This window comes from Sorghum bicolor, chromosome 1, assembly GCF_000003195.3.
Source record: "Sorghum bicolor cultivar BTx623 chromosome 1, Sorghum_bicolor_NCBIv3, whole genome shotgun sequence".
In the NCBI taxonomy this organism is placed as follows: domain Eukaryota; kingdom Viridiplantae; phylum Streptophyta; class Magnoliopsida; order Poales; family Poaceae; genus Sorghum; species Sorghum bicolor.
This window is the reverse complement of record NC_012870.2, coordinates 45,211-69,647: the sequence shown is the minus strand read 5'-3', so window position 1 is coordinate 69,647 and position 24,437 is coordinate 45,211. Positions and strand designations below refer to the sequence as shown.

General features: G+C 42.5%; 2 protein-coding genes across 3 annotated transcripts; one reads left to right on the top strand and one right to left on the bottom strand.

Moving 5' to 3' along the window:
* Window positions 347-6,170, top strand: LOC8059227. Its single transcript, XM_002466006.2, has 10 exons — window positions 347-818; window positions 1,038-1,130; window positions 1,265-2,241; window positions 3,065-3,153; window positions 3,365-3,468; window positions 3,563-3,662; window positions 3,736-3,811; window positions 3,937-4,051; window positions 4,122-4,653; window positions 5,452-6,170. Exons 1-10 carry the CDS (start codon window positions 566-568, stop codon window positions 5,948-5,950), a joined length of 2,838 nt encoding a protein of 945 aa, XP_002466051.1. The 5' UTR covers window positions 347-565; the 3' UTR covers window positions 5,951-6,170.
* On the bottom strand, window positions 6,331-16,193 carry LOC8059547 (glutathione S-transferase T1). Of its 2 annotated transcripts, XM_021450934.1 has the most exons (8): window positions 16,019-16,188; window positions 9,342-9,357; window positions 9,197-9,270; window positions 8,862-8,922; window positions 8,340-8,393; window positions 7,501-7,580; window positions 6,872-7,077; window positions 6,331-6,799 (listed from the first exon to the last, which is right to left on the bottom strand). In XM_021450934.1, the coding sequence occupies exons 1-8, from the start codon at window positions 16,068-16,070 to the stop codon at window positions 6,587-6,589; spliced, it is 756 nt and encodes a 251-aa protein (XP_021306609.1). In that variant the 5' UTR covers window positions 16,071-16,188; the 3' UTR covers window positions 6,331-6,586. The 2 variants fall into 2 exon arrangements, with proteins under 2 accessions (XP_021306609.1, XP_021306611.1); XM_021450936.1 differs by lacking the exon at window positions 8,340-8,393 and having other exon boundaries at window positions 16,019-16,193.

Genomic DNA, 24,437 nt, shown 5'->3' with positions numbered 1-24,437 from the left:
AGTTAGAGAAAGTTGGTCGTTGGTCTTTGAATCCAGGGTCGACGCCGTGATGTACGACATCGTGCTCGACGCGTGATCTATGGCGTCGAGCTCTCTGCCAATGTTAGCAGCCATGCAGGCGGCATGCTGGGCTAGGCTAGGAAGTAATCTCGACGCCTTGATTCACGGCGTCGATCCCTAGATCCAAAACTGAGTTTATATCGTACAGGTTCTAAATGTTGATTTTCTTCAAAAGAAAAAGACTAAATTCTAAAAAAAAATAGAGTAGATTAGTAGGACTAGGACATCCTCAAATCATTTTTTTTTTAAAAAAAAGAGACAGAAGGACTTGGACCGCAGGAGTAGTCTTAAGTTGGTGGGTGCTCAGCTCACACCCTATCTATCTATCTCTTCATATTATACGCCGGGGAGTCGTCGTCGTCCTCCTGCTCCGGCCACGGCCAGGCAGCCGAGCAGAGAAAAAGGAGCCGAAACAGCACCACCGCCGCCGCCGCCGCCGCCGCCGCCACGCGCCTCTCTTCTCAGCTTGCCATCCTCCCGGCACCCGGCCACAAATAAGAGCAAGATGCCGGCCCCTGTCGCTGCCTACCCGGCCAAGATGGCATGCTGTCTCCAGCTCCACCTTCTTCGCCGCTCGGCCCCTGCTCCACTCCCTGCTCGGGTCCTCCTCCTGCTCTCCACCCCGCGCCTGCGCCTGCGCCCCGTCCGAGCGTCTCCCGGTCCCGGCTCGTCCCCGCCCAACTCCTTCGCTGGCTGGTCCTCCGATAGTGCCGATGACGGCGCCGACAAATCTACTCTAGGGTTCGGCCCAGCAGGAGGTGAGACTCACTCCATCCATCATCCATCTTCTGCTCCTCCTTATCCTTACTAACTATCTAGCTACCTAAACCTTTGAGTTGATTGATGCCAATCCAATCTAGGCATGCAGGACTTGCACCCCAATTTGCCTAATTTTAATCGAATTTCAACTAAGTTTATTACTGATGATAGATCCTCCTGTGGTTTGCTGACACTCGGATATGGTAGCTCCTCCTCAGGACTTCTAGGACCTGGACTTGCTGCCTTTTTCTTCCTCGCCGGCCTTACCTTTGCTGCCGTCTCCATCAGAAGCAGTGGCAACCACGCAGCTGGTATTTATCTCTTCCCTTCCCTTTCTACGAACCCCTATACCTAGCAAAAACATCCTACATTTTCATTCCATCTCTGACAACCAAAGCCTCCCTATCCTGCTCATTCTCCTGCTTTCTGTCGCTTCTCTATGCAGCAAAAATGCAAAACTTGCCTGCAGAGACTGCTGCCACGGAATCTTACTCTGATTATCACTCCCACAAAGAGGATGATGCTATCAGTGTCAGGGAAGAAGATGCCCAAGCTTCCTTACCAACGGATTGGGAGGAAAACAATGACAGCCTTGATGAAACAAAAAGTACAGATGAATTCCTGGCGCCTCTTCTACAGTCAAACGAGGAGGTTCCTGGGGTGCAAGCTGAACATGAAGTGGGGCACCCGTTGCAGAACACTGAACCTGTTACTAACGGTAATCATCTTGTCGGTGAAGAAGTGCAGCAGTTTGACAATCTCATTGCATCCGATGGTAATCAAAATCCAGCATCACCTCCTCTGCCCATCTCATCAGAATATGCTCAGGTTTCTTTTGCACCATCTAGCACACTTGATGCTGCAGACCCCTCGGAGGGAATTCCTAACGTAGAAGAAACATCAGATCTCAAAATGGCTTTGCCAGAAAACGAGCATTTGGATGAAACTTTAACTTCAGATGCAATGGTGCTAGATTCAGATGGTGTTGTGCTCATCCAAGATATCGCTGACAGTGCCGTTGCTGCTGCATTTCACCCAGAAGACAAAGGTGTCGAGCAGAACCCACAAACTCATGACAAAGATGAATTTTCTCCATCCGGATTGCCTGATTATATGGAACATGTAAGTGCCGAAGAGATGCATCCACTTGGATCAAATGAGTTATCTATGGCTACAGGGACTAGTGAGCCAGGAGATGGGGAGGAAACTATAGTAGAAGATCTGTATGAAAGAGAAAGTGAATTAGAAAACCAAAACAAACCATTCAAGTCCACACCACCTGACCAATATTTTTCTTCTCCTGGAATTCCTGCCCCATCTATAGTATCCACTGCTTCACAGGTGCCCGTGGGGCAGATTGTGGTTCCAGCTTCTGTTGACCCAACCCAGGAAAATGCTATAGCTGCACTGCAGATTCTAAAGGTATCTTTCGGGAGTCACTGTCACTCAGTTTGGTGATGATTCTTGTTATTTTAGTCTTGATCTCTGAATAGTTTTTTGTTGTGTGTAACTTTTGGATGGTCTAATAAAGGATATATAAAAACCTCTATTTATCCCTGAACCAATATTGTTTGCTGAGCATAGGGTTGGGCCTTAACCTGAACGTCCTTTAGGATTGGATGTGTTTGTTTGTTTGATGGGAGATGGCGGTCTTGAGGTGTTTGGTTTAGGAGCACTGGAGCAGGGTGGATAGGAAATCCATATCAAGGGAATATTTTGATAGATGGTTAGCAAAAAAATGGCCAGAGACCATCCACCTTTGCTAACCTTGATCTTGAATAACTGATTAGTGATAATTAGTCTATTTTGTTGTTAATTAGTAATGGGTTACCATATTGACATTAGTGTTAATTATGAAAATTAGTTTATTTTCTGTCACTTAGTATTTATTGGAGTGAAGTTAATGATAATTAACCTATTCTGTTATAAATTAATAGTAACCATGAAAATATTAGCGTTAATTGCCCATTGATTGTATACCATTAACTGTTATTATTTGAAGTTAAGAGAGATAAATAGTTGACTATTCTCATCCCATCCATCCCTCATCCATTGAACCAAACAAAACATTGGCTCATCCCATCCAACTTTTCCCTCAATCGAAACTCACCCATTGTGGATAAGTGTCATTTCATATCTTGCGCCATCTCATTTGCATGATGTAAACTAAGAATGGAGTTGATTAGATAGACAATCTTTGAAACTATATGGAACTCCTTTGCCTAATAATTTGTCATTTTCTAAGGTGATCGAACCCAGTGCTCGAGCTGGTGACTTGTGTACCCGGCGCGAGTATGCTCGATGGTTGGTAGTCGCGAGCAATTGCCTTTCAAGGTGCATATATATTATTCCTTTGTATCAGTTGACCTCCCAAGTACTTGTTGCAAATATGCAGTATAGTTCCGTTTCTCTTTTGTCCTATTTGAGCAAATGCCTTCACATTCTTGATATGTTTAAGGTTATTGCCTTGTGCTGTTAGATTTTAGTTTTTGGTCTCTTAAGTGATTATTCTATTAACCAGCTTATTCTTGTGGTTTCCAAACAGGAACACTTTCTCGAAAGTGTATCCAGCAATGTATATTGATAATGTCACTGAACTTGCATTTGATGATGTTACACCTGAAGATCCTGATTTCCCCTTCATACAAGGTGAGGCACGTCTTGAAGCTAAGTTTATGTATGGATTAGCGAATCATCATTGTGTCATGTTATGTCATTCATGTTCATTTCAATATATCCATAGGCCTAGCAGAAGCTGGATTGATTTCTAGCAAGCTTTCAAGATCTGATATGAATATCCCAGAAGATGTTCATGACAATCATATCTTGTTTTCCCCCGAGAGGTGATGATATTTCAATTGTATGTGCCTCCCTCATACGCTCTATCAAATTCCTAATCAGTTGTCTTCCCTTCAGTCCTTTGTCACGTCAAGACCTTGTGAGTTGGAAAATGGTTCTGGATAGGAGGCAACTGCCTGAAGTTGACAGAAATGTAAGAAATAGAAAATATTTTTATCATCTAAATTCTGTGATTTCTATCTTGGCATCAGCTGTCTATGCTTATGTTAATGCTCTCTCTCTCTCTCTCTCTCTCTCTCTCTCTCTCTCTCTGGGCAGTGTTTGTTCAAAGTATCTGGCTATATAGACATCGATAAGATAAACACAGCTGCCTGGCCAGCTTTGGTCGCTGACTTAGGTGCTGGAGACCAGAGCATTACAGCTCTTTCCTTCGGTAAGCTCTTTTACATAATTGATCTTCCTGGTGTGGATTCAGGGTTATCGCTAAAGCTCTTCTCTTGAAGGTTTCACAAGACTTTTCCAACCGAACAAACCTGTGACGAAGGGACAAGCTGCCCTAGCAATTTCAACTGGTGATTCTGGTGAAGTGGTTCTGGAGGAGGTTGCTCGTATTGAGGCAGAGAAAATAGCTGAAGCAGCTGTAAATGCACATGGTGCCTTGGTTGCTCAGGTTGAGAAAGATCTTAATGCAAGGTTTGAAAGGGAGCTTAAGGAGGAAAGAGAAAAGGTAGAGACCCTTGAAAAACTAGCTGAAGAAGCTAGGATGGAGCTGGATAGGTTGAGGGAAGAAAGAGAGGAAGAGAAGAACATTCTGCTCAGGGGCAGAGCTGCTGTTGAATCTGAAATGGAAGTTCTGTTGAAGTTGAGGAGTGAAGTAGAGGAACAGCTGCAGAATGTACTGAGCAAGAAGGTGGAGGTCTCCTTTGAGAAGAGTAGGATTGAAAAACTCCAAAAGGAAATTGAGAATGATAACTTGGCTGTTGTGCAACTTCAATATGAGCTTGAAGTGGAGAGGAAGGCGCTATCTTTGGCAAGGCAAGAATTCTTGGCATCTGAGATTTCTCTGCACTAAATTTAGTTTTGAACCCTAAACCCCAACCCTTCTTTTGTCGTATAGTATTTCTGCATGCTAGTATAGACAAGGTTGTTATTGGTTTCTCATCTAGCTGAGTGTTAAGATGAAGTTTTTATTATTCTGGATATCTTAAGTGCTTATAATTTGGAGTTTTGGACACTCAACTTTGTTCTTGGGACTTTTAACTGTAGCGATGATGCTGAAAACTTAGAACATCCAGGGTATCACATAATCACAAAGAACATTATAAAAATTCTGCTAGTGATTGCTAGATATGACTGCTTTTGGAACTAAAAAAATACATATGGCCCTAAGTCTATGGTAACTACTATCTCTGTTCCAATCACTTCCAAATGTAGGTCGATTTAGTTTTGTCCTAAGTCAAATATTTCTAACTTTGACCAAGTTTATGGAAAAAGTAACATCTACAGTACCAAATAAATGCCATATCAAGACATATTTCATGGTTGATTTAATTAAACTAATTTGATGTTGTAGATTCGGGCACAATTGTTTTGTGTAAATTGGTCAACTTTAGTGATGTTTGACTCAGATAAAACTAAAATGGCTTCCATTTTGGAGTGGAGGGAATATCTTTTGGATTCCAGCTGCAAGATAACTCCTCAGTTGCAGGCTGTTAGCTGTTCATTATCTGCATTTCATACCACATGATATTAGTTAATAGGCTCCGTTAGAGCACATTTTTTTATGTGAGATGCCAGCTATCCGATGTATATTGACACACCCTCTTTAACCAGGGCTTGGGCAGAGGAGGAAGCCAAAAAGGCCCGGGAGCATGCACGAGCCCTTGAGGATGCCCGGAACCAATGGGAGCGTCAAGGAATCAAAGTTGTTGTTGAAGGAGGACTCCAGGATGACGCTTCAGCAGGAGTCACATGGGCTAACGCTGGCAAAGAACATCCAGTTGATGAGGTTATCAACCGGGCAGAATCTTTGCTGGAGAAGCTAAAGTCAATGTCAGCTGAGATGAAAGTGCGGTCTCGTGGTGCGCTGGAGAGGGTGATGCAACACGTGAGGTCCTTCATTGCAAGCCTAAAGCAGCAAGCTGCAGATGCAAGGCAGTGGTGTTCCGAGTTTGGGGCTTCTGCTGCTTCCAAGGCACTCATGGTATCAGCAGAAGTGCAGGGCAGTGTATCTGCGTTTGGTGCAACCCTTGGAGATAAGTCGAAGAGGGTAATGGAAGAGTGCAAGGACGGCCTGGAAAAGTTTTCACACAGATTCAAGACATCAGACTAGAGGGAGGCTGTGTCGCCTCTGTACCAAGAACAATAGTAAATTCCCTTGGAATAAATTTTTGGGGTGGTGGGTGTTACAGAGTTTACTGAAGTCATGCTGGAACGAACAGTAGTTCCCGTGGAATAAGTCCGTGCTGTGTACAGACAGGATTGATGAATCCTCATACAGGCAGGATGAGCTGCCGCTTCTTGTTATTAGTATTGTTACGATGATGACTTGAGGTGAAGGCTTCAAAGGCACTGAAGCATTATAGGTCCAAATTCCAAATCCAAATAGATATAATAATAATTACTATTAAACCTAAATGATGCATGACCATGTTAAGCAGGTAAATAATGATTCAACCATTTACTGATTGATATGCATTCAGCTATAGATGCTGTAGTAGGAAAAATCGTACATTTGTGAATGAATAACCAATTCTCATATACAACTATACAAGTCCAGTTTTGTTCTCTTTCCATAACCCATTCGGTAGGGTGTCCACAAAATGCACCACAATGTTCTGTCGCTTATTCTGCTTTCCCTGGAGGGAGGCCTGGAGTACTCTGTATACTTATTACAACAGTATGTTTCCCCTTCTTTTAAGGGTTCAACCCTAGAACAACTGAACAAGCACAACCCTTGCCCCTTTGGTCAGAGCTTCGATGCTATTTTGAGCTTTGTGCTTGGCTCAAAAGCCTGGTTTGATGCGGCAGCCTTGCTTTGCAGCATGCGTGCCTTCACATGGAAAAGGAGCTCGTGGACTTCCTCAAAATGAGGGCTCGTGGCTTTCTTCACGTTATCCATCCAGATGAGGATCTTCTCATGAGCTCCCATAAATCGGTCACGGACCTCATCGCCAAGGATCTGCAAAGCCACATTGCCGTTAAAAAAAAATCTCATAACACTCTAGATAGCAACAGCAGGAAACAGGCATACCTCCAATTGCATTATCTCACAAACAAGGCTCAGATCTGCAATCGATGGCTGGGGGTTACCTAGCAAGAACTTTGCATCACCTTTCAGCCACACCGATTCAATCACCCCCAGTGACTGCATTAGAAGTTTCTCTGCTTGTTTTACAGCCTCAGGGCTTGTCGTAAGACCAAGAAAGGGAGCCAATGCAGTGTGCTGTACAAGGGTTGCTGCACACGTCAAACAATCAAAAGGGCTTATTAGTTGAGACAAATTTATATATGTGATTATGTAGCTGCAGGAATATGTAGATGCTCTTATTACAGTTTTGCTTGAAGCGTCGCTCCATTTCACTAACAGGTAAACTCAATTGGCATAATCTCTAGTAAACACATCTAAGGTTCTGCTTTGAGGAAAACAATGGTCAATAAGCATTCAATGCCAACTCCAAGCATAAGGTTCTGCAGGAATTGTGGCACGTTCAGCTTGAGGAATAGAATGGGCTGGTCTGCAATCAACGTGTCTCTTATAAGCACCAGGTTGGTACAAAAATAAGGAAAATATGGGATGATCCGATTATGAACTAGCCCATCATTGAATGATTTCGCCAGAGTATCCTAGAGGAACCAACCATGAGTAATGTTGGATCTCACCTGCACCACGACGCAAATTCGTGTGATGCCAATCCAAGATTGACTCAATTTTGGCTCTAGTGAACAAGTCAGCAGGATACCTATATATCAAAAAAGATATCACAGTTACTATAAAATTACCAAGGAAGATATAATTCTCATCACAACAGACTAGTACATTATCATGTCCCAATAAAGCCATGAAAACACAACATTTCAAGAGAATCTGACACTAGGCAATCTAGACAGCACCCTCTTGCCTAGGCACCTAGTAACCACTACCCAATTGGGGATTAGGTGCTGGACAGCACCCTACTGCCACATAGTGCCTAACACTTCTTACAACACTGAAATAGTCACCCTCCACAAAACAATATGCTTTGCACATTATCCCCTGTTATAGGTTTAGATTCATTGGAAAGGGAGAAGAGGGCATTGGAGGGAGGGGCGTGGTACCTTTGAGTTTTCACAACACTGTTTAACATTTAATGTGTGCGCAGAGAGAGAGAGAGAGAGATTACACTCGACGGGTAGGAACCTATAATTGAGATGTCACTATATTGTTCTCCTCTCTTAGTTCGAACCTTAGTGGTATCTAATCTAAAATGTTACTAATTAATTATTGTACTCAGCATTTAACTTGAACGATCCAGTGGTTAAAAGACTCCAACAAAGAAAAAGTATTTGTGACACATATAAAATGGCCATAGCTACATTAAGAACCAAACACATGCTCAGTGTCATTACTATTATGTAACACAATGACGATAAAAAGACATAATATTCCTATAAATAAAAAAGATAAAGCAACACTTGTGGAAATAATAAAGCTTTAGTGTCACTACTAATATGTAACGCACCAGTGATCTGATACTCCAGGGAACACCGATGCAAGATACCTCAAAATAGCATGACTGCCACAAAGGGAAAACTTTCAACATCAAGTATCATAGCTACAACTAGGATGTACAAAAATAATTGCATATAACAGAATATAGTAATATAACCGGGTGATCCTAATTATATCATTAAGTAATTAAAAAGATTTATTGGAAGGTCTAGAAATTTCCTTGTGACACTAATTATATCATTAAGTAATTAAACAGATTTATTGGAAGGTCTAGAAATTTCCTTGTGACCCTAATTATATCATAAGTAATTAAACAGATTTATTGGAAGGTCTAGAAATTTCCTTTTAGGCATCAGATAGTTGTGTGGTTCCTATTCAATCTTGTAAATAAAAATGCCTCTGCTTCTAATTTAATATCTAAAGACCTTTTAGCCAGAGTCAAGTAAAACACACTGAGTCTCTGACTCTCTGTATGTGGTTGTTCAGCAAATAATAAATCAAGAGAGTTGGTGTAAGATTTGAAAGGGTATACCTTTCAAATAGTTTGAATCTTCCATCAACAATTGCAGGTACCTGTCCCATGGGGTTTACTTCTGAAAGAAGAGCAAAAGCGTATCAGCATACATGGAGAAACATTGCAAATACTAATGAGATGAGGTTCATGATTTACCCACAGTCAACCAAGCAAGCAAGACCGTACAGCAATGGAAAGCACATAGGAAAATACGAAATATTACGTATTATTACACAGAACTGCCGCTGAATTTGAGAAAGGCAAAAGAACTCTCCCTCTCTCATCTCTACCTATCAGAAAAGAGGGGAGGGGAGGGGAGGGGGGAGTGTCAGGAAAGGGTCTGAGGATGGTACTTCTGAATTCGGGGGTGAGGTGCTGAGACTTGAACAGATCCACCGTGACCTCCTCGAAATCGATCTGGTTCACCCTGCAAGACGGTGGCGGACATGAATAATCGGCGGCCGGATGAACGGAACGGAACCACAGCAATACTCCTACCTGCAGAAGATGATGATGATAGATTAAAACTGTACAGGATCAACTAGTAATAGATCTAGACGGGACATATCTTTTCTTTTGTAAACAACAAAAGCATATCTTATACGAGATCTACTACAAGTACTGTAAATGCAAAAGAATAAATAGATCGGGTTGATAGGGTTAGACCATCGACGGAAGGAGCAGCAGGCGCGGCGGAGGTCGATCCCGAAGCCATGACGTCGCTGGTGATGAAGATCCGCGATGACGCTGACGGTGGTGTCGGTGCGGACGTCGGGACGCCGTGGATCCGATGTCGGTGAGTATTCCCGCCGCTGGCTGCGCACCCTAGATCGGATTAGGATTTTCTCGGGTTTGGATGTCGGTGGGAGGAGTGGCCACAGTTCAACTCGTGAACAGTGCCGCCGGCCCCCACCTCTTATTTATAGCGCAGTGCGACGGGGGCCCACCAACCATATAGGGTTGGGCGCCCCCGATCAGGGCGCGAGACAAGGCCCAATAAGGCCGTTGGGCCATATTGGTGGGAGATCAAACCAACATTCTCCCCCTTGATCTCACTCTATTCTTTGTCTGTATTCTTTCTTTTCAAACTCTTTTACCTTATTTATTTCATCACAAATTAGTGCATAGAACTGCGTCATCATCACGGTCTATCGCCGATAGACTTGACAGCTACGAATACACTTCTCTGATCTGAAACAAATTCTGTTATTCTTTGGGCCTCTTTGTCCAGGAGTCATAGGCTTTCCCTTAAACCCATGCCGGCTACGTGTTCTCTAAACACGCTGGGTGGTAAGCCTTTGGTAAGCGGATCCGCAAGCATCTTTTCAGTGCTTATATGCTCAAGCTTTATGACATGATCCCGGATCTTATCTTTCACAACATAGTACTTTATGTCAATGTGTTTGGCAGCACCACTTGACCTATTGTTGTGTGCATATTCTACTGCTGGATTATTATCGCAGTATAACTGTAGTGGTTTAGAGATGTTATCAACCACTCTCAAACCGGGTATGAACTTCTTTAACCAGTTCACCTGCCCCGACGCCTCAAAACATGCTACAAATTCGGCATACATTGTGGACGATGTAGTGACCGTCTGTAATTTGCTTTTCCACGATATGGCTCCATTTGCGAGAGTAAATACATAGCCTGACGTGGACTTTCTGTTATCTCCCGCATAATCTGAATCTGAATATCCTACTATCTGTAGGGAATCTGATCTCTTGTATGTAAGCATGAGGCTCTTTGTTCCTTGCAAATAACGCAAGACCTTCTTTACTAATTTCCAGTGTTCCACACCTGGATTACTCTGAAATCTGCCAAGCAACCCGGTAACAAAAGCTAAGTCAGGGCGAGTACATACTTGAGCGTACTGTAAACTTCCAACAGCCGAAGCATATGGAACTGATCTCATCTGGTTGAGCTCATACTCATTCTTGGGACACTGAAAATCCCCATATCTGTCGCCCTTGACTATCGGTGCAGGTGATGCACTACATTTGTGCATATTGTATCTCTCTAGAACTTTTTCTATATATGCTTTCTGTGATAATCCCAATACCCCCTTCGTTCTATCTCGGTGAATCTCTATGCCCAAAACATATGATGCTTCACCAAGATCTTTCATGTCAAATTTCGAGGACAAGAATTTCTTTGTTTCCTGCAGTAGACCGACATCGCTACTTGCGAGTAGGATATCATCCACATACAAGATTAGGAAGATGTACTTCCCATTCTTAAACTTTGCATAAACACAGTTGTCCTCTACATTCTGTTTAAACCCAAAACTTCTTATGGTCTCATCAAACTTCAAATACCACTGTCTTGAAGCTTGTTTTAATCCATAAATGGATTTCTTTAGGCGGCATCCCATTCGCTCTTTTCCTTCCATGACAAAACCTTTCGGTTGTGCCATGTAAACATTTTCCTCCAAATCCCCATGTAGGAAAGCCGTCTTAACATCCATCTGATGTAATTCTAAATCATAATGTGCTACTAGAGCCATTATGATCCTGAAGGAATCCTTACATGAGACTGGAGAAAAAGTCTCATTGTAATCAATCCCTTCTCTTTGCGTAAAGCCTTTTGCCACAAGTCGCGCTTTAAATCTTTCTACGTTCCCTTGGGAGTCATACTTGGTTTTGTAGACCCATTTACAGCCTACTGTTTTGGCTCCTTTAGGAATTTCTTCTAAATCCCAAACTCCATTGGAGTTCATGGATTTCATCTCTTCTATCATAGCTTCTAGCCACTTCTGTGAGTTGGCGCTTCTCATGGCCTCATCATATGAGGTGGGATCACCCTCCATATGAAATTCCTCTGTGTTAAAAACTTCATAGTCATCTGGGATAGCTGACCTTCTGATTCTTTGAGATCTTCTCGGTGCCTCCACAGTTGGCACTTGATCTGGTTGGGGCTGTTGTTGCTCCCCCTCGCCTGTGGCAACTGGTTCTTCTATGGGCTCCTGAAGGACAGGTTCCTCATTTTCATCTGTTGTTGCCACAGGAGAGTGAGCAATTGTTTCTGGCATCACAGTGTCGGGCACTGTTGGTGCATTCACTATGGGTAATTCAAAAAATGGCTCTTGAATCATCGGAGTGGGTGCATACACCCGCTTCTCTTCAAGATCAATCTTTCGAGCTACCACGCTCCCCCTGATCAGCTCATCCTCTAGAAATACGGCGTGTCTCGTTTCTACAAACTTTGTATATCTGTCTGGACAGTAGAAACGATAACCCTTTGATTTTTCTGGGTAGCCAATGAAATGGCAACTGACTGTTTTGGGATCTAGCTTTCCAATGTTTGGGTTAAATACTTTAGCCTCAGCTGGGCTCCCCCACACACGCAAGTGGCTTAGCGAGGGAACTCTTCCTGTCCACAACTCGTACGGTGTTTTAGGCACCGATTTACTGGGAACTCCGTTTAGAATGTGAATGGCGGTTTTTTAATGCCTCCATCCACAAACTTAGTGGTAATGTAGAGTAACTAATCATACTTCGCACCATATCCATCAGGGTACGGTTGCGTCTTTCAGCTACTCCATTCTGCTGAGGCTCGCCCGGTGTAGAATACTGGGCTACTATGCCATGCTCCTGTAAGAACTTTGCAAAAGGTCCAGGAACTTGGCCATAAGGGGTGTGCCGACCATAGTACTCCCCTCCACGGTCGGATCTGACTATCTTAATCTTTAAGTTGTGCTGATTTTCAACTTCAGCCTTAAATATCTTGAACTTATCTAATGCCTCTGTTCTTTCTTTAATTGGATAAATATACCCAAATCGGGAGTAATCATCTGTGAATGTTATGAACGAGTCATAGCCATCCATACTTTTCACAGGAAACGGTCCACAGATGTCCGTGTGGATTATTTCTAAAATCCCAGTGCTTCTTTTGGCATTCTTTTTAATTTTCTTTGCAAATTTTCCTTTAATGCAGTCTATGCATTGATCTAATTCTGAGAACTCAAGTGGAGGAAGAATTTCATTCTTTACTAATATCTCTATTCTCCCCCTCGAAATGTGGCCTAAACGACAATGCCATAATTTCGACGATACATCTTGAGTTCGCTTTCTTTTTCTATTCTCACTCTGAGACAAGGACGTGTTTTCTGTAGCATCACATACGGAATTCACTGTTTCACGAAGCGATAATAAATAAAGATCTTGTTGTTGGAATGCAACACCAACACAGTCATTATTACAATAAATCTGGCACTTGCCATCACCAAAATGACAAGCAAAATTATCATCGTCCAAACGTGAAACACTAATCAAATTTCTCTGAAGCGAAGGAACATAAAGGACATCTCTAAGTAAAAGTGTGAAGCCACTAGCAAGCTCCAGGGAGACATCGCCAACAGCTTCAACATCTGCTCTGACTCCATTCGCCACTCTAATGTGTCTTTCTCTTCTTGTTGTCGTCCTTGTCGAGCTGAACCCCACATGATCTGAGTTTCATTTGTAGCCAATCAGGGCATCTTTTCTTGTAGTGTCCTTCTTTCTTGCAGTAGAGACATTGGTTTTGGTTCACTACAAACTGGTTCTGTTGAGGAAGATGCTGCATGGTAGGCTGGCCCTGGTGCTGGGTGGAAGGCTTGCCCTGTTGCTGCATAGGGCCCTTTCCCTTGTTCTTTGAAGGAGAATGGTAAATCTTTTTCTTGTTGTCCCTCAAATGGTTGATTGAACCACCATTTGAGGCTTTGATTCTCTCTTCTTCTTGAGCACACATAGCAATAGTCTTTTCTAAGTCCCATGTTTCTGGTTGCATGTTGTAGTTAACAACAAAGGTTTCAAATTCTTTTGGCAACGACGCAAAAACCAAATGAACAAGGAAAGCGTCAGTGATGGTGAGATCCTTGAACTTTTTGATTTTAGATGCCAAGTGACTCATTCTAAGGATGTGCTCTCTAATACCAGTGCCACCACCAGTATATTTCTGTGAGATCAGTTCTTTGATCATTTCTGTTGCATACGTTTTTGTAGAGCCAGTAAACTGCCTCTTTATAGTATCTAGGTAATCTTTAACGCTGTCTACTACTGGAATGGAATCTGATATGTGAGACTCCATCGTGTTCTGTACAAGCGTTTTACATTTCTTGTTTGCTGATTCCCACTTTTTCTTTTCAAGGTCATAAGACATCTGGATGGGAGCAAACTCTCTTTCTCTTTTCTGCCATGCATCATCTGTCTCATCTGTTGCCCGCACAGGTGGCACGGGCTGGACGGGACGCTCTGTGTCAAGGACCCAGTCCACCTCAGCAAAGGTGAAGGCCATGTCGATCTTTTTCCTCCACTCAACGTAGTTGTCCCCTTTGAGTGGTGGAATGGTGTTGATGAACGTCATCAACGAGTAAGCTCCTGAAACACAAACCTCTGGGTGAGAACATGAATAATCACAATTGTATGCCTTAGTATCAACGTTGGTCAAAATTAAAACATACAACTGTTTATGCAATAAAACTATATCACCGTTGGGCAGAAATAGAATTAATGCATAATAATCTTTTAATTACATCATAATACTGCCATTAATCAACGTTGGTCAGAATAATAACAATATTATAATAATCTGGAAAACATATCTATTTTCAAAATTAAATTCTCCCGTTGGTTCGAATTTAATAGTGAAACAAATATCTGTAAATACGCAGCGGAAACTTTAATAATTTCTTTATCTATTTTTCAGAAACATCTGAATACTTACTGTTCTCTGAATAAAATTATCGTTGGACAAAATTTATGCAGAGAAAAGCAATGAAAACTGTGCAAAATTTAATTAAATATGCATAAAACTGCTTCTGGAAAAAGAAAAAGAAAAAAGAAAAAAAAACTGTGCTATTTTACTGTGTAAAACCGGCCATTTCGGCCTGGCGTCACTCGCGGCCCACGCGGCCCAGCAGCGGCTGGCGCGCGCGCGGCCCGGCTCTGTGCGGCCCAGCGGCCGGGTTTTTTTTTTTTTTTTTTTTTGTCATCTGGTCTCGGCCCAGTGGCCAAAACGGCCCAAGAGTGGAGCAGAGCGCAGGTGCCCCGCGGTCCCAGGCCGCAACCTGGGCCTGGGCCGGGAAAGTCGCCCCCGCCTGGGCCGATTCTGGCCCGATTCGGTGGCAGCGAATCTGATCCATCCATTTGGATCCGACGGCTGAGAGCGAAAATCGGTGGGTATAAAAGCCCCCAGCCGGCCGGCTCCCTCAAACCCTAGCTCATTTTGTTTTCCATTTTCTCTCTCTGCTCTCTTTCTTCCTGCACAGCGCCGCCAGGGCAGCACCCGACTCGTCGGCGGCCATGGAGGCCACGGCGCCGGTGGTTGCGCCGCCGGGACTGTTCCGGCTGCTACCCTTCTCCCTCTCTCTCTTGTTCTCTCTGCCACCATACCGCAAAAGCGAGTAGCAGTAGCATGTGGTCGCCCTTTGCGACTGGACCCGAGGAAGAAGTGGAGCAGCGCCGCTGCGGCGCCCCTCGCCGGAGCACGCGTGCGGCCGGAGCCGCGCGCGGCACCGTCGAGTAGCCCCGCGGTGGTGTCTTTGCGGCGTAGATCTCTGTTTCTTTTTTTTTTTTTTTTGTTCTCTGTTCTAGAGTTAGGGTTTGGTTTTTCTGTGATCTTTCTATCCCGATCTGGATCCACTAACTAGTTAGGCGATCTGATACCATTGATAGATTAAAACTGTACAGGATCAACTAGTAATAGATCTAGACGGGACATATCTTTTCTTTTGTAAACAACAAAAGCATATCTTATACGAGATCTACTACAAGTACTGTAAATGCAAAAGAATAAATAGATCGGGTTGATAGGGTTAGACCATCGACGGAAGGAGCAGCAGGCGCGGCGGAGGTCGATCCCGAAGCCATGACGTCGCTGGTGATGAAGATCCGCGATGACGCTGACGGTGGTGTCGGTGCGGACGTCGGGACGCCGTGGATCCGATGTCGGTGAGTATTCCCGCCGCTGGCTGCGCACCCTAGATCGGATTAGGATTTTCTCGGGTTTGGATGTCGGTGGGAGGAGTGGCCACAGTTCAACTCGTGAACAGTGCCGCCGGCCCCCACCTCTTATTTATAGCGCAGTGCGACGGGGGCCCACCAACCATATAGGGTTGGGCGCCCCCGATCAGGGCGCGAGACAAGGCCCAATAAGGCCGTTGGGCCATATTGGTGGGAGATCAAACCAACAGATGACAGCTCGGGAGGGTTGCGACCGCCGGTCGGCGTACACCTTGACGGGCTGCATAGCGATGAGCGAAGCTTCACCCTTGCTGCTCTGCTAAAATCTGCTCTTCTCCTGCTGGCACCTGGCAGAACGCGGACGAGCGCAGACGCAAAAACCAGCTAGTAAAAGATGCAACGGGTACAAGATACCCCGCATGCCCGTGGCCGCGTCTCCAAACCCCAGGACCTAAAAAAATTTGCAATTTATTTTATTTTTCCGACACATCGAATTTTACAGCACATGTATAGAGCATTAAATATAAATAAAAAATAATTAATCACACAATTTATCTGTAATCTGTAATTTATGAAACGAATCTTTTGAACCTAGTTAGTCTATAATTAGACAATATTTGTTAAATATAAATAAAACTGCTACAATGTCTATTTTGCAAAAACTAAACAAGGCCCGAGTATCAGTCGACGGCCAAGAAAATACTCTACTAGCACCTGCAAATCCGCCACACCCGCTCCAACCTTATCAAAGCTGTTCGCTCGAGCTTTCTCGTTTAATCTATCAATCGTTCAATAGTATTTCTCTCTCACAATAAATCAACAAACAATACTTTCAACCATTATTTTTTAAACAAACTAATAGACTCGATCCCTCCAAGATAGTGGTACAGGAAGAACATAGGCGATTTATATTGGTTCAGGTCAAAAATGCCCTACATCTAGTGAGGTGTGGAGATCTTGTATTATCCAGCATCGAGGTGCTTGTAGTAGGGGTTACAAGCTATGTGTGAGAGAGAGAGAATCAATTCCAGATCTCGACACCGTGAGTGAGAAGGTTAACACGAGTGGCAGCATGCTCTTGCTTTCCAGTGGATGTCTTTGTGTGTGTCTATGGCTTGTTGTGGTCTTCCCCTTGAATGGGATCCTGCCTCCTCCTTTTATAGCTCACAAGGGGAGACAGTAGATACATGTGTATGTGTTATGGTGCTATGACTTTGATCCGAGGCGAGGATGAGGTATGGCGTCGTACGGTGGTGGAGTGGCTCTCTATTCCTTGTGCTATAGCTAGTCGTAGTCGTCGTATGGGCGCACATGTTCCTGTAGCCTCTGAGCCAAGCCATACCGACCATGTGGATGGGACGTCTGTACCTATAGTGGTCGTGCCAACCCCTGTTCAATATCCGGTGTGGACTTCTGAGGCCTCCTCTCCCGCAGACCATGCCCTAGAGTTTGACAGATGCGTGGCCATAGGAGCCCCAATTGACATCTGAACATTGTTTCTAGTCTCGGCCGTACGCATAATGATGAGAGCAGATAGCACAGGACGAGAGTGGGTAGCATAGTCCTTGTCATTCCCTGATCTACACGGCGTGGGCGCGGGTGTGGGGATTTGACCCTACCGTACCACGGTCTTGTAGTGGATGACGTCATAGAAAGTCTCGAGCGCACCAATGGAAGAAGGTGCTCGAGCCCCGGGGTCGGGTGAGGTGGAGATAGTTCGGCCTTGTCTGAGGCTTGAGGGTTAGGTCTCGGGTGAGGCGGAACTGATAGGCTGGTCTTGGCTTCACCGAGGCCTAGTGATCAGGTCTCCGGTGAAGCGAGAAATGATTGTTTAGCCTTTCTGGTTTATTATTAAAAGGGGAGAATGAGGTTCTTAGCTTTCTGCTTTGGGTACCTCAGATTATGATACCCAACAACTGTGCTCTAGTTCTAGAGAAATTTATAAAGGTCAGATATATCTTTGTTTGTAAGACTTATGCTTTAATATATTATATTCTCTATTTAATTTTATGTTTTTCATTTGTACGCTTAGTATAGTTGTCATGCCTTTGCATAGGATCTCCGCTCGCCTCGGGTGCTCTAAATATCGTACATGATTAGAGTAGTAATCGATAGTATAGACGTGGTGTCTAGCCTGTAGGTTATATAAGATTGCACCCAACCCTATAAATAGTTATGATAGTCTTAGATGGTGACAACCTTACGGCCGACGTAGTCCACCGTGTTCGGTTTGGTTATTGTAGGACAGTAGATAGACCTTTCTAGCCTCCTTTTAATCCTTTTCCATGGCTAGTGTTTTGATGTCCTGAAGTGTTACTGTGTGATTGCTATATTTGGCTGAACAAAAATCTTACGACGACTTAGCTCTACTATGAGCACCCACAATAGACAAATATATCATAGCTTGAAAGTCTTATATTGGAAACATCGATTAATGATAAAATTCATAAAATACATCATGAAAAAATAAAAGATGCAATTCACTCATACCAAAAGGTCCAACTACGATTTATGAAGCTAATAAACGGCACCTAATGTTGACACACATTATTCATTCAAAATAGCAATCTACAGAAATAGATAAAATTGATTAATCAAATATATATGAACCTCTAAATTATAAATTTAGAAGATAATAGATCATATAAATTAGGCCCACAATATGTCAGCCATTCCTATTCTATACATAGATACGTGAAATTTTCCTGAGGGGCTTCAGGGGGCTCTACGTACACACCAGCCGTAGAGGGGCTCGAGCCCGCCCTACCCGAGCATTGGCTCCGTCCCTGAACCAAAGTAATAGAGAAGTATATATGAACCTTGAACTCTCTCGTTGTCCTCTCAATTTATCTTGACAACTTATTTATCATGGAATTCTTCTGTGTGTCGTTATATAACTCCTATCATTTATCACTTACCTCTACTTTAGTTTTGTTGGTATATTAAGTTAATAAATACATAATAGTATATTATCAGTCTCCTTAACCATTACTTCCCTGTGGATAAATACGATGCTTAGAGTACTCCCAGATAAAAACTAATGGTATTCGTGCACTTGTAGAATTTTTTGTGTACAAATACCAACATTGATGTTGCTGCCCGACAACCAAAGCCTGCATTGGAGCCACCCACCAGTGCTCATGCATAATCGCCAACACTACACAGGGGAGTGAGCCCACCGGTGCCACTGCGCACGGATGCGTGGCCACCGCTTCATCCTCAAGATGTTGCGCAACGTTGATCTGCACTCTGGACCGGTGTCGCCGACCAAAAGCATTAACATTAGAGCCACTAAAATCCTCCCACCACTTGATCCCATCAACAATGGACACGACACGAGTGACGATGATGTGAGAACTAAGAAGAAGCTGGCCAATGAGACGAGGCGCTAAGGTCGGAATTGACAAGGATGCGGGCCTACGTGTCGGGGATGCAGCAGCACAGCAAGGGGAGCGGGTCGAGGTCTCGTCGTCGTCGTCATTGTCGTCGCTGGTGCCGGCGGCGGCAGGGAAGAAGGCGAGCTTCTTGGGGTCGGTGTCACGGATGTTGAGCCGGCTGAACCCGTTCAAGGGCGGGTGGGCCAAGGACACGGCCAGCATCGCCGACGGACGTCACAGGAGCTCCATGCATGTGGTCAAGCGGCCTTGTTTAGTTTTAAAAAAAATTACAAAATTTTTTAATTCCCTATCACATATGGCATATACATAGAACATTAAATATAGATAAAAGAAATAATTAATTGTACAGTTTTATACATTTTGTAAAAAAAATTTGGAACTAAACAAGACCCAAGAGGAGAAGGTTCTCCATATATAGGCTAATTTAGTTTGTGATATATGAATATGAAATATGATATTGTGTTTGATTACTGTAATTTTAACTAGGGTGTGGGTGCTTGTAGTTTCAATAATGTTACTAGGTGAATTTCTCACACGTTGGTGTGAGATTTTCTTAAAAATAAATCATTATATATAACATTATTATATGATATTCAGTATGTATACATATATATGAATTTAACTTGCATATATTTTTATTGTATTAGATCTAGTAAAAAATCGCTAAGCTAATAAAAGAAAAACTAATATTTAGTTACATTACAGAGGAATTGATGATGAAACAAACAGTGTATGTATATGACTTGTATGTTAATAGATTAAAGATTTAAAGTATTTCACATGATATAGATGACATGATCATTTTTTGTAATTAATATGGGATGACATGGATTTAGTGGGAAAGATGTGGACACCTTGCATGAAGAGATAGAACATTTAGTGGGTTACTTAGTAGGAAATAATGTGGACACCTTACATGAAAAGAGAATTCATACAGTGAGATTTAACTTTATAAAAGTATATGATTAAGAGCTAAGGCTGCATGGTCCTTCCACATGATGACATGACATGGACGAATACAGAGTAAGTGAGATAGGACTATTTGAGGTTGTGTAATTCATGTCTATTCTATTCATGGTCTAAAAAGGTTTCGGATGTTCATGTGTTCTTAGCCAGTGTGAGAGAAGTTTTATGATTTTATTATTTCATACACAAATTCTTCTCTAAACTCTTGCAAATTTCCATAGCAATGCACGGGATATTATCTAGTATATAATATAAGCATTAGTGCTCACTCTCTTCGATTTCTCTCAACTAGAGCAACAAGGAGCGATGGTATGGCAAGCATCTTTGGCATTTATGTTATTTGGCAAAACGGTAAAAATCACTCCTCCAATGGTTTTGCAAACGGGTTTGTCATTTTAGTAAACTTGGCATTTGAGAGGCTCCCCTTGGCATATTTAGGAGTTGGCTTTTGGATTGGCAAACACTTGCGGTCGGTTTTCCTACGTCAATTCCGTGCGTGGCCTGGTCTCTTTAGCGTCGTTTCCTTCGTCGGTGGCAGTCCTCGCGCCAAATAGAGTCTGTGCCGCCATTGGTTGCCGCGACTCAAAGACACAGATCGAGTCTGCTACGTCGTCCCTCCCTGAACGCGACTGCGAACATGGGCAGCAGCTCGGGATGAGGTCCAGGTAGTGGCTACTTCCACCAGGAACGGTATGCATCACGAGGAAGATGAAGGCGACGACGGACACGAACCTGCGACTGCGAGCGGCGGTGCCTCCCTTCGCGCGAAGGGAAACACGCGCGAAGAAACACGCCCGTGCGACAGAAAGACGCGCGCAAAGATTTGGCTGGGTCCACTAGGTAATTACCAAGTCCAAAATGTCAAACCATTGGAGATGGCCATATTTTTTCCTTTGCATTTACAATTGGGAGTTGGCAAACAATAACAAATGTCAAACCAAAATTGCCAAACCATTGAAGGTGCTCTAACAAGCTGATGACCAGGACAAAGCAAGGGGTCATGAGGTCATAACCACGTTGCCAAACCATTGAAGGTGCTCTAACAAGCTGATGACCAGGACAAAGCAAGGGGTCATAAGGTCATAACCACGACATGTTGCTTGTGACGTTCCTTCTCCTATCCTTCCGTTCTACTCGCTCTCTCCTGAAATATAAGTTATTTCTGCTTTTCAAGAAATTAGCTTTTTCTAACTTTGATCAATTATATTTAAAAAAGAGCACTAATATTTATAATATATAATTAATATCATTAGATATATCATTGAATATTATACTATCATAATAAATTTATTTGAAGATATAAATATTGTATGTATTTTTCTACAAATCTAGTTAAAGTAGTTTGATCTATACGTAACCCATAACGTCATTACTTAATTCTGAGACGGAGGAAGTATGCTCCTGTCCACCACGCTACACCTCTCTTTCATTGACCAGAACTTGAGGTCGTCCCTCACATTGCAAATGGTTTTCAACGACACAAGGCAGGTCAGGGGAGGGAAACATCGCAGCTGCAGTGATATTCGGTGCCGTCAATTCGGCCATGACACTGCTCGCAAAAAAAAAAAAAAACGGCCATGACACATGAGTCCCGTGCCGTCACACATGACACATGCATATACAAAATATTTTTCTCCCGTGGACCGTAATTAACTCGCTGACCATGCCTGCAAAAGAAAGGCTTGGCCACGGATTCGCGGCTAGCTAGGACGAAGACTAGTCTTCATCAACAGCAGAGAAGGAAATCATCATGGAGTACGTAGGCATATACTAAAAATTCTATATTATATACTTGTTGCTTGCATTGTATACTGATCGAAGCAACAAACAGCAGCTAGTTAAGACAAATTCAATTCAGCTTTAGCTGCAATGATCGAAAGACGACGACCCAGCAATATATATATGTATTTGATCGATCCGCCACATTATTATTAAGACGTGTCGTACTGTCATCTGTTTGCTAGCTTGCATCGGAGGTGGAGCTAGTAGCAGGCTAAGCCGCCCGGCTGCCGCCGCCCTTGGTTGTTTGTTTGATTCATATTGGCTCGTCCATTTCACGGTCAATATTTCAGCTGAGTCCTCCTCCTTTAGTCTGCCCCCATATATATTTATTTCTTTATTTATTTTACGCACGCGCTCCCGCACAAATAATGCAATCGGATTATGCATGTAAGCGAATTCGTTGGGAAACAGTAGAGATGATACTCTAGCTAGTGCATGCGTCGTCAGTGCGCGCGTGTTTTCTTGAGCAAACAATATTTTCAACAATACATACATTGTATATTGTTGAGGACTCTCTCTCCCCTCACTTGAACAAAGTCAGCTTTTTTCAACTATAAGTTTATAAAACACTAGTGTCCACATTAATTATATTACGGTCAAGAATATATTTAATGGTTAATTTAATGATATGTACATTCAGAGTCCTAACTGTTACAGTATCCACGTTTGTTTGTACATTTAAGTAAATTTAAAATCGTTTGAGTCCTTAGAAAATAAGAATTATATATTTTTGAAAAGATTAAAGATAAAAGGGAGGAGCACACACACTATCAACGGTACCGGCCGGTCGTACTTGTAAGCAAAAGCAACTCAGGCAAGAGGAACGAACGAATTTGGACGATGGATCTTTACGGTACTAATGTTTTGGTCAACGAAGCAACTGGTTATGACTATCGCTCCATCTGTCCTTTAATTTCCTCCAAGTATACAGTACTCCTATATATATATAGTAGCTAGTAGTGCATGGTCGTACATCACTATCAAAATTGTTGCAACTAACGGTGATGATGATAATTATTAATTCTGCTATATATCTTTCTTAATTTTGATCAAATTTACAAGAAAAAAAAAACAAATGCATGCACTAACATTATCAGAATCCGGCTCTTTGTCGAGTTTTTTTTGCACTTGAGTGCAAAAAAAAAAACATTCGGCAAAGAGATTTTTTCGGAGTGTCAAACAAAATTCTCGGCAAAGAGACTTTTTTACCGAGTGTAAAATAAAACACTTGGCAAAAAAATTTCAAATCAAATTTTAAAGCCCTAAACAAATTCAAATCAAAAAGTTTTCAACTGTAAAGTTGTATAACTTCTCAAGATCTACAACCACTAGTACACAAGAGCTCAAAGCCGGCGGTGGCAAAATCTTTCCACAGACGGTTTTAGTTATCATGCGTCTGTGTTGTAAAAACAGTGTGGCAAGAGATAACAACCGTCTGTGTTAATGGTATAACACATGCGGTTAATATAAGAAAACCACCTGTGTAAATCCTCGATTTACATAGGCGGTTCAATTAAGTCAACCACCTATGAAAATGCATTACCACAGGCGATTGACTTAACTGAACCGCCTGTGTAAATCGAGGATTTACACAGGCGATTCACATGCCTTTTCACAGACAGCTCACTTAAGCCAACCGTCTGTGATAATCTTTCTATAAATACCCCATAACACCCTTTCTTCCTCCTCGGGCAGAACTGTTGCCCGCAGCCACCTTCCATTGGAGGCCATCTTGGAGGTTTAGATTTTTCAAAATACAAGGGGAAGGTTTTGATCTTAATTTCTTAGAAGGAGGGCGCTAAGAAAGGTTAGTTCGTGCCTCTAATGCCTCTTTTTGTGCCCTCTTGCTTAATTGAGCTACTTTTTGGATCTAGGGCTTCACCATGAGAGAGAGAGTAGACTAGCTAGGTATGCACTATATTTGCTCAAATGAGGTTGCTTAAGATGGCTAGATGATGTCTCTTCTCTCTCCATTTCCATGTTTCTTTCTTTAATTAGTGAATCCAAAAAATATATATGTAGTGGTTTCCATGAATGATGTTTTCATGCTTGGGAAGAGAGAGAAAGATAGGTTTTCTTTTTAGTTTTTTAAATTATATTGTTTAGGATGTTATTTTTATGTAAATTTGATTTAATTATGCAATATGCATTTTTCATGTATGAGGTTGCTTAAGATGGTGAGATGATGCCTCTCCTCTCACCATTTCCATGTAACCTTTATTTTGGTCATTTCTTCATTGACAAAATAAAAATAAATTTGTTCATAAATTTTATATCTATTTCTTATAGTTTATGAAACTACAAAAGAGATATACAAGATTTGTGAAAAATGTTACAATCACCGTGTGAAAGCCCTAGTTTGGTTTTGGATAATTGAAGAAACCCAAAGTACTAACCTCTATGCTAAGTATGTATAGATTAGATAAGGTTGGTACATGCCAAGTGTTGGAGCAAGAGATGATCATGGTGATGACCACAAGGTGATCAAGCGCTTAACTTGGAAAAGA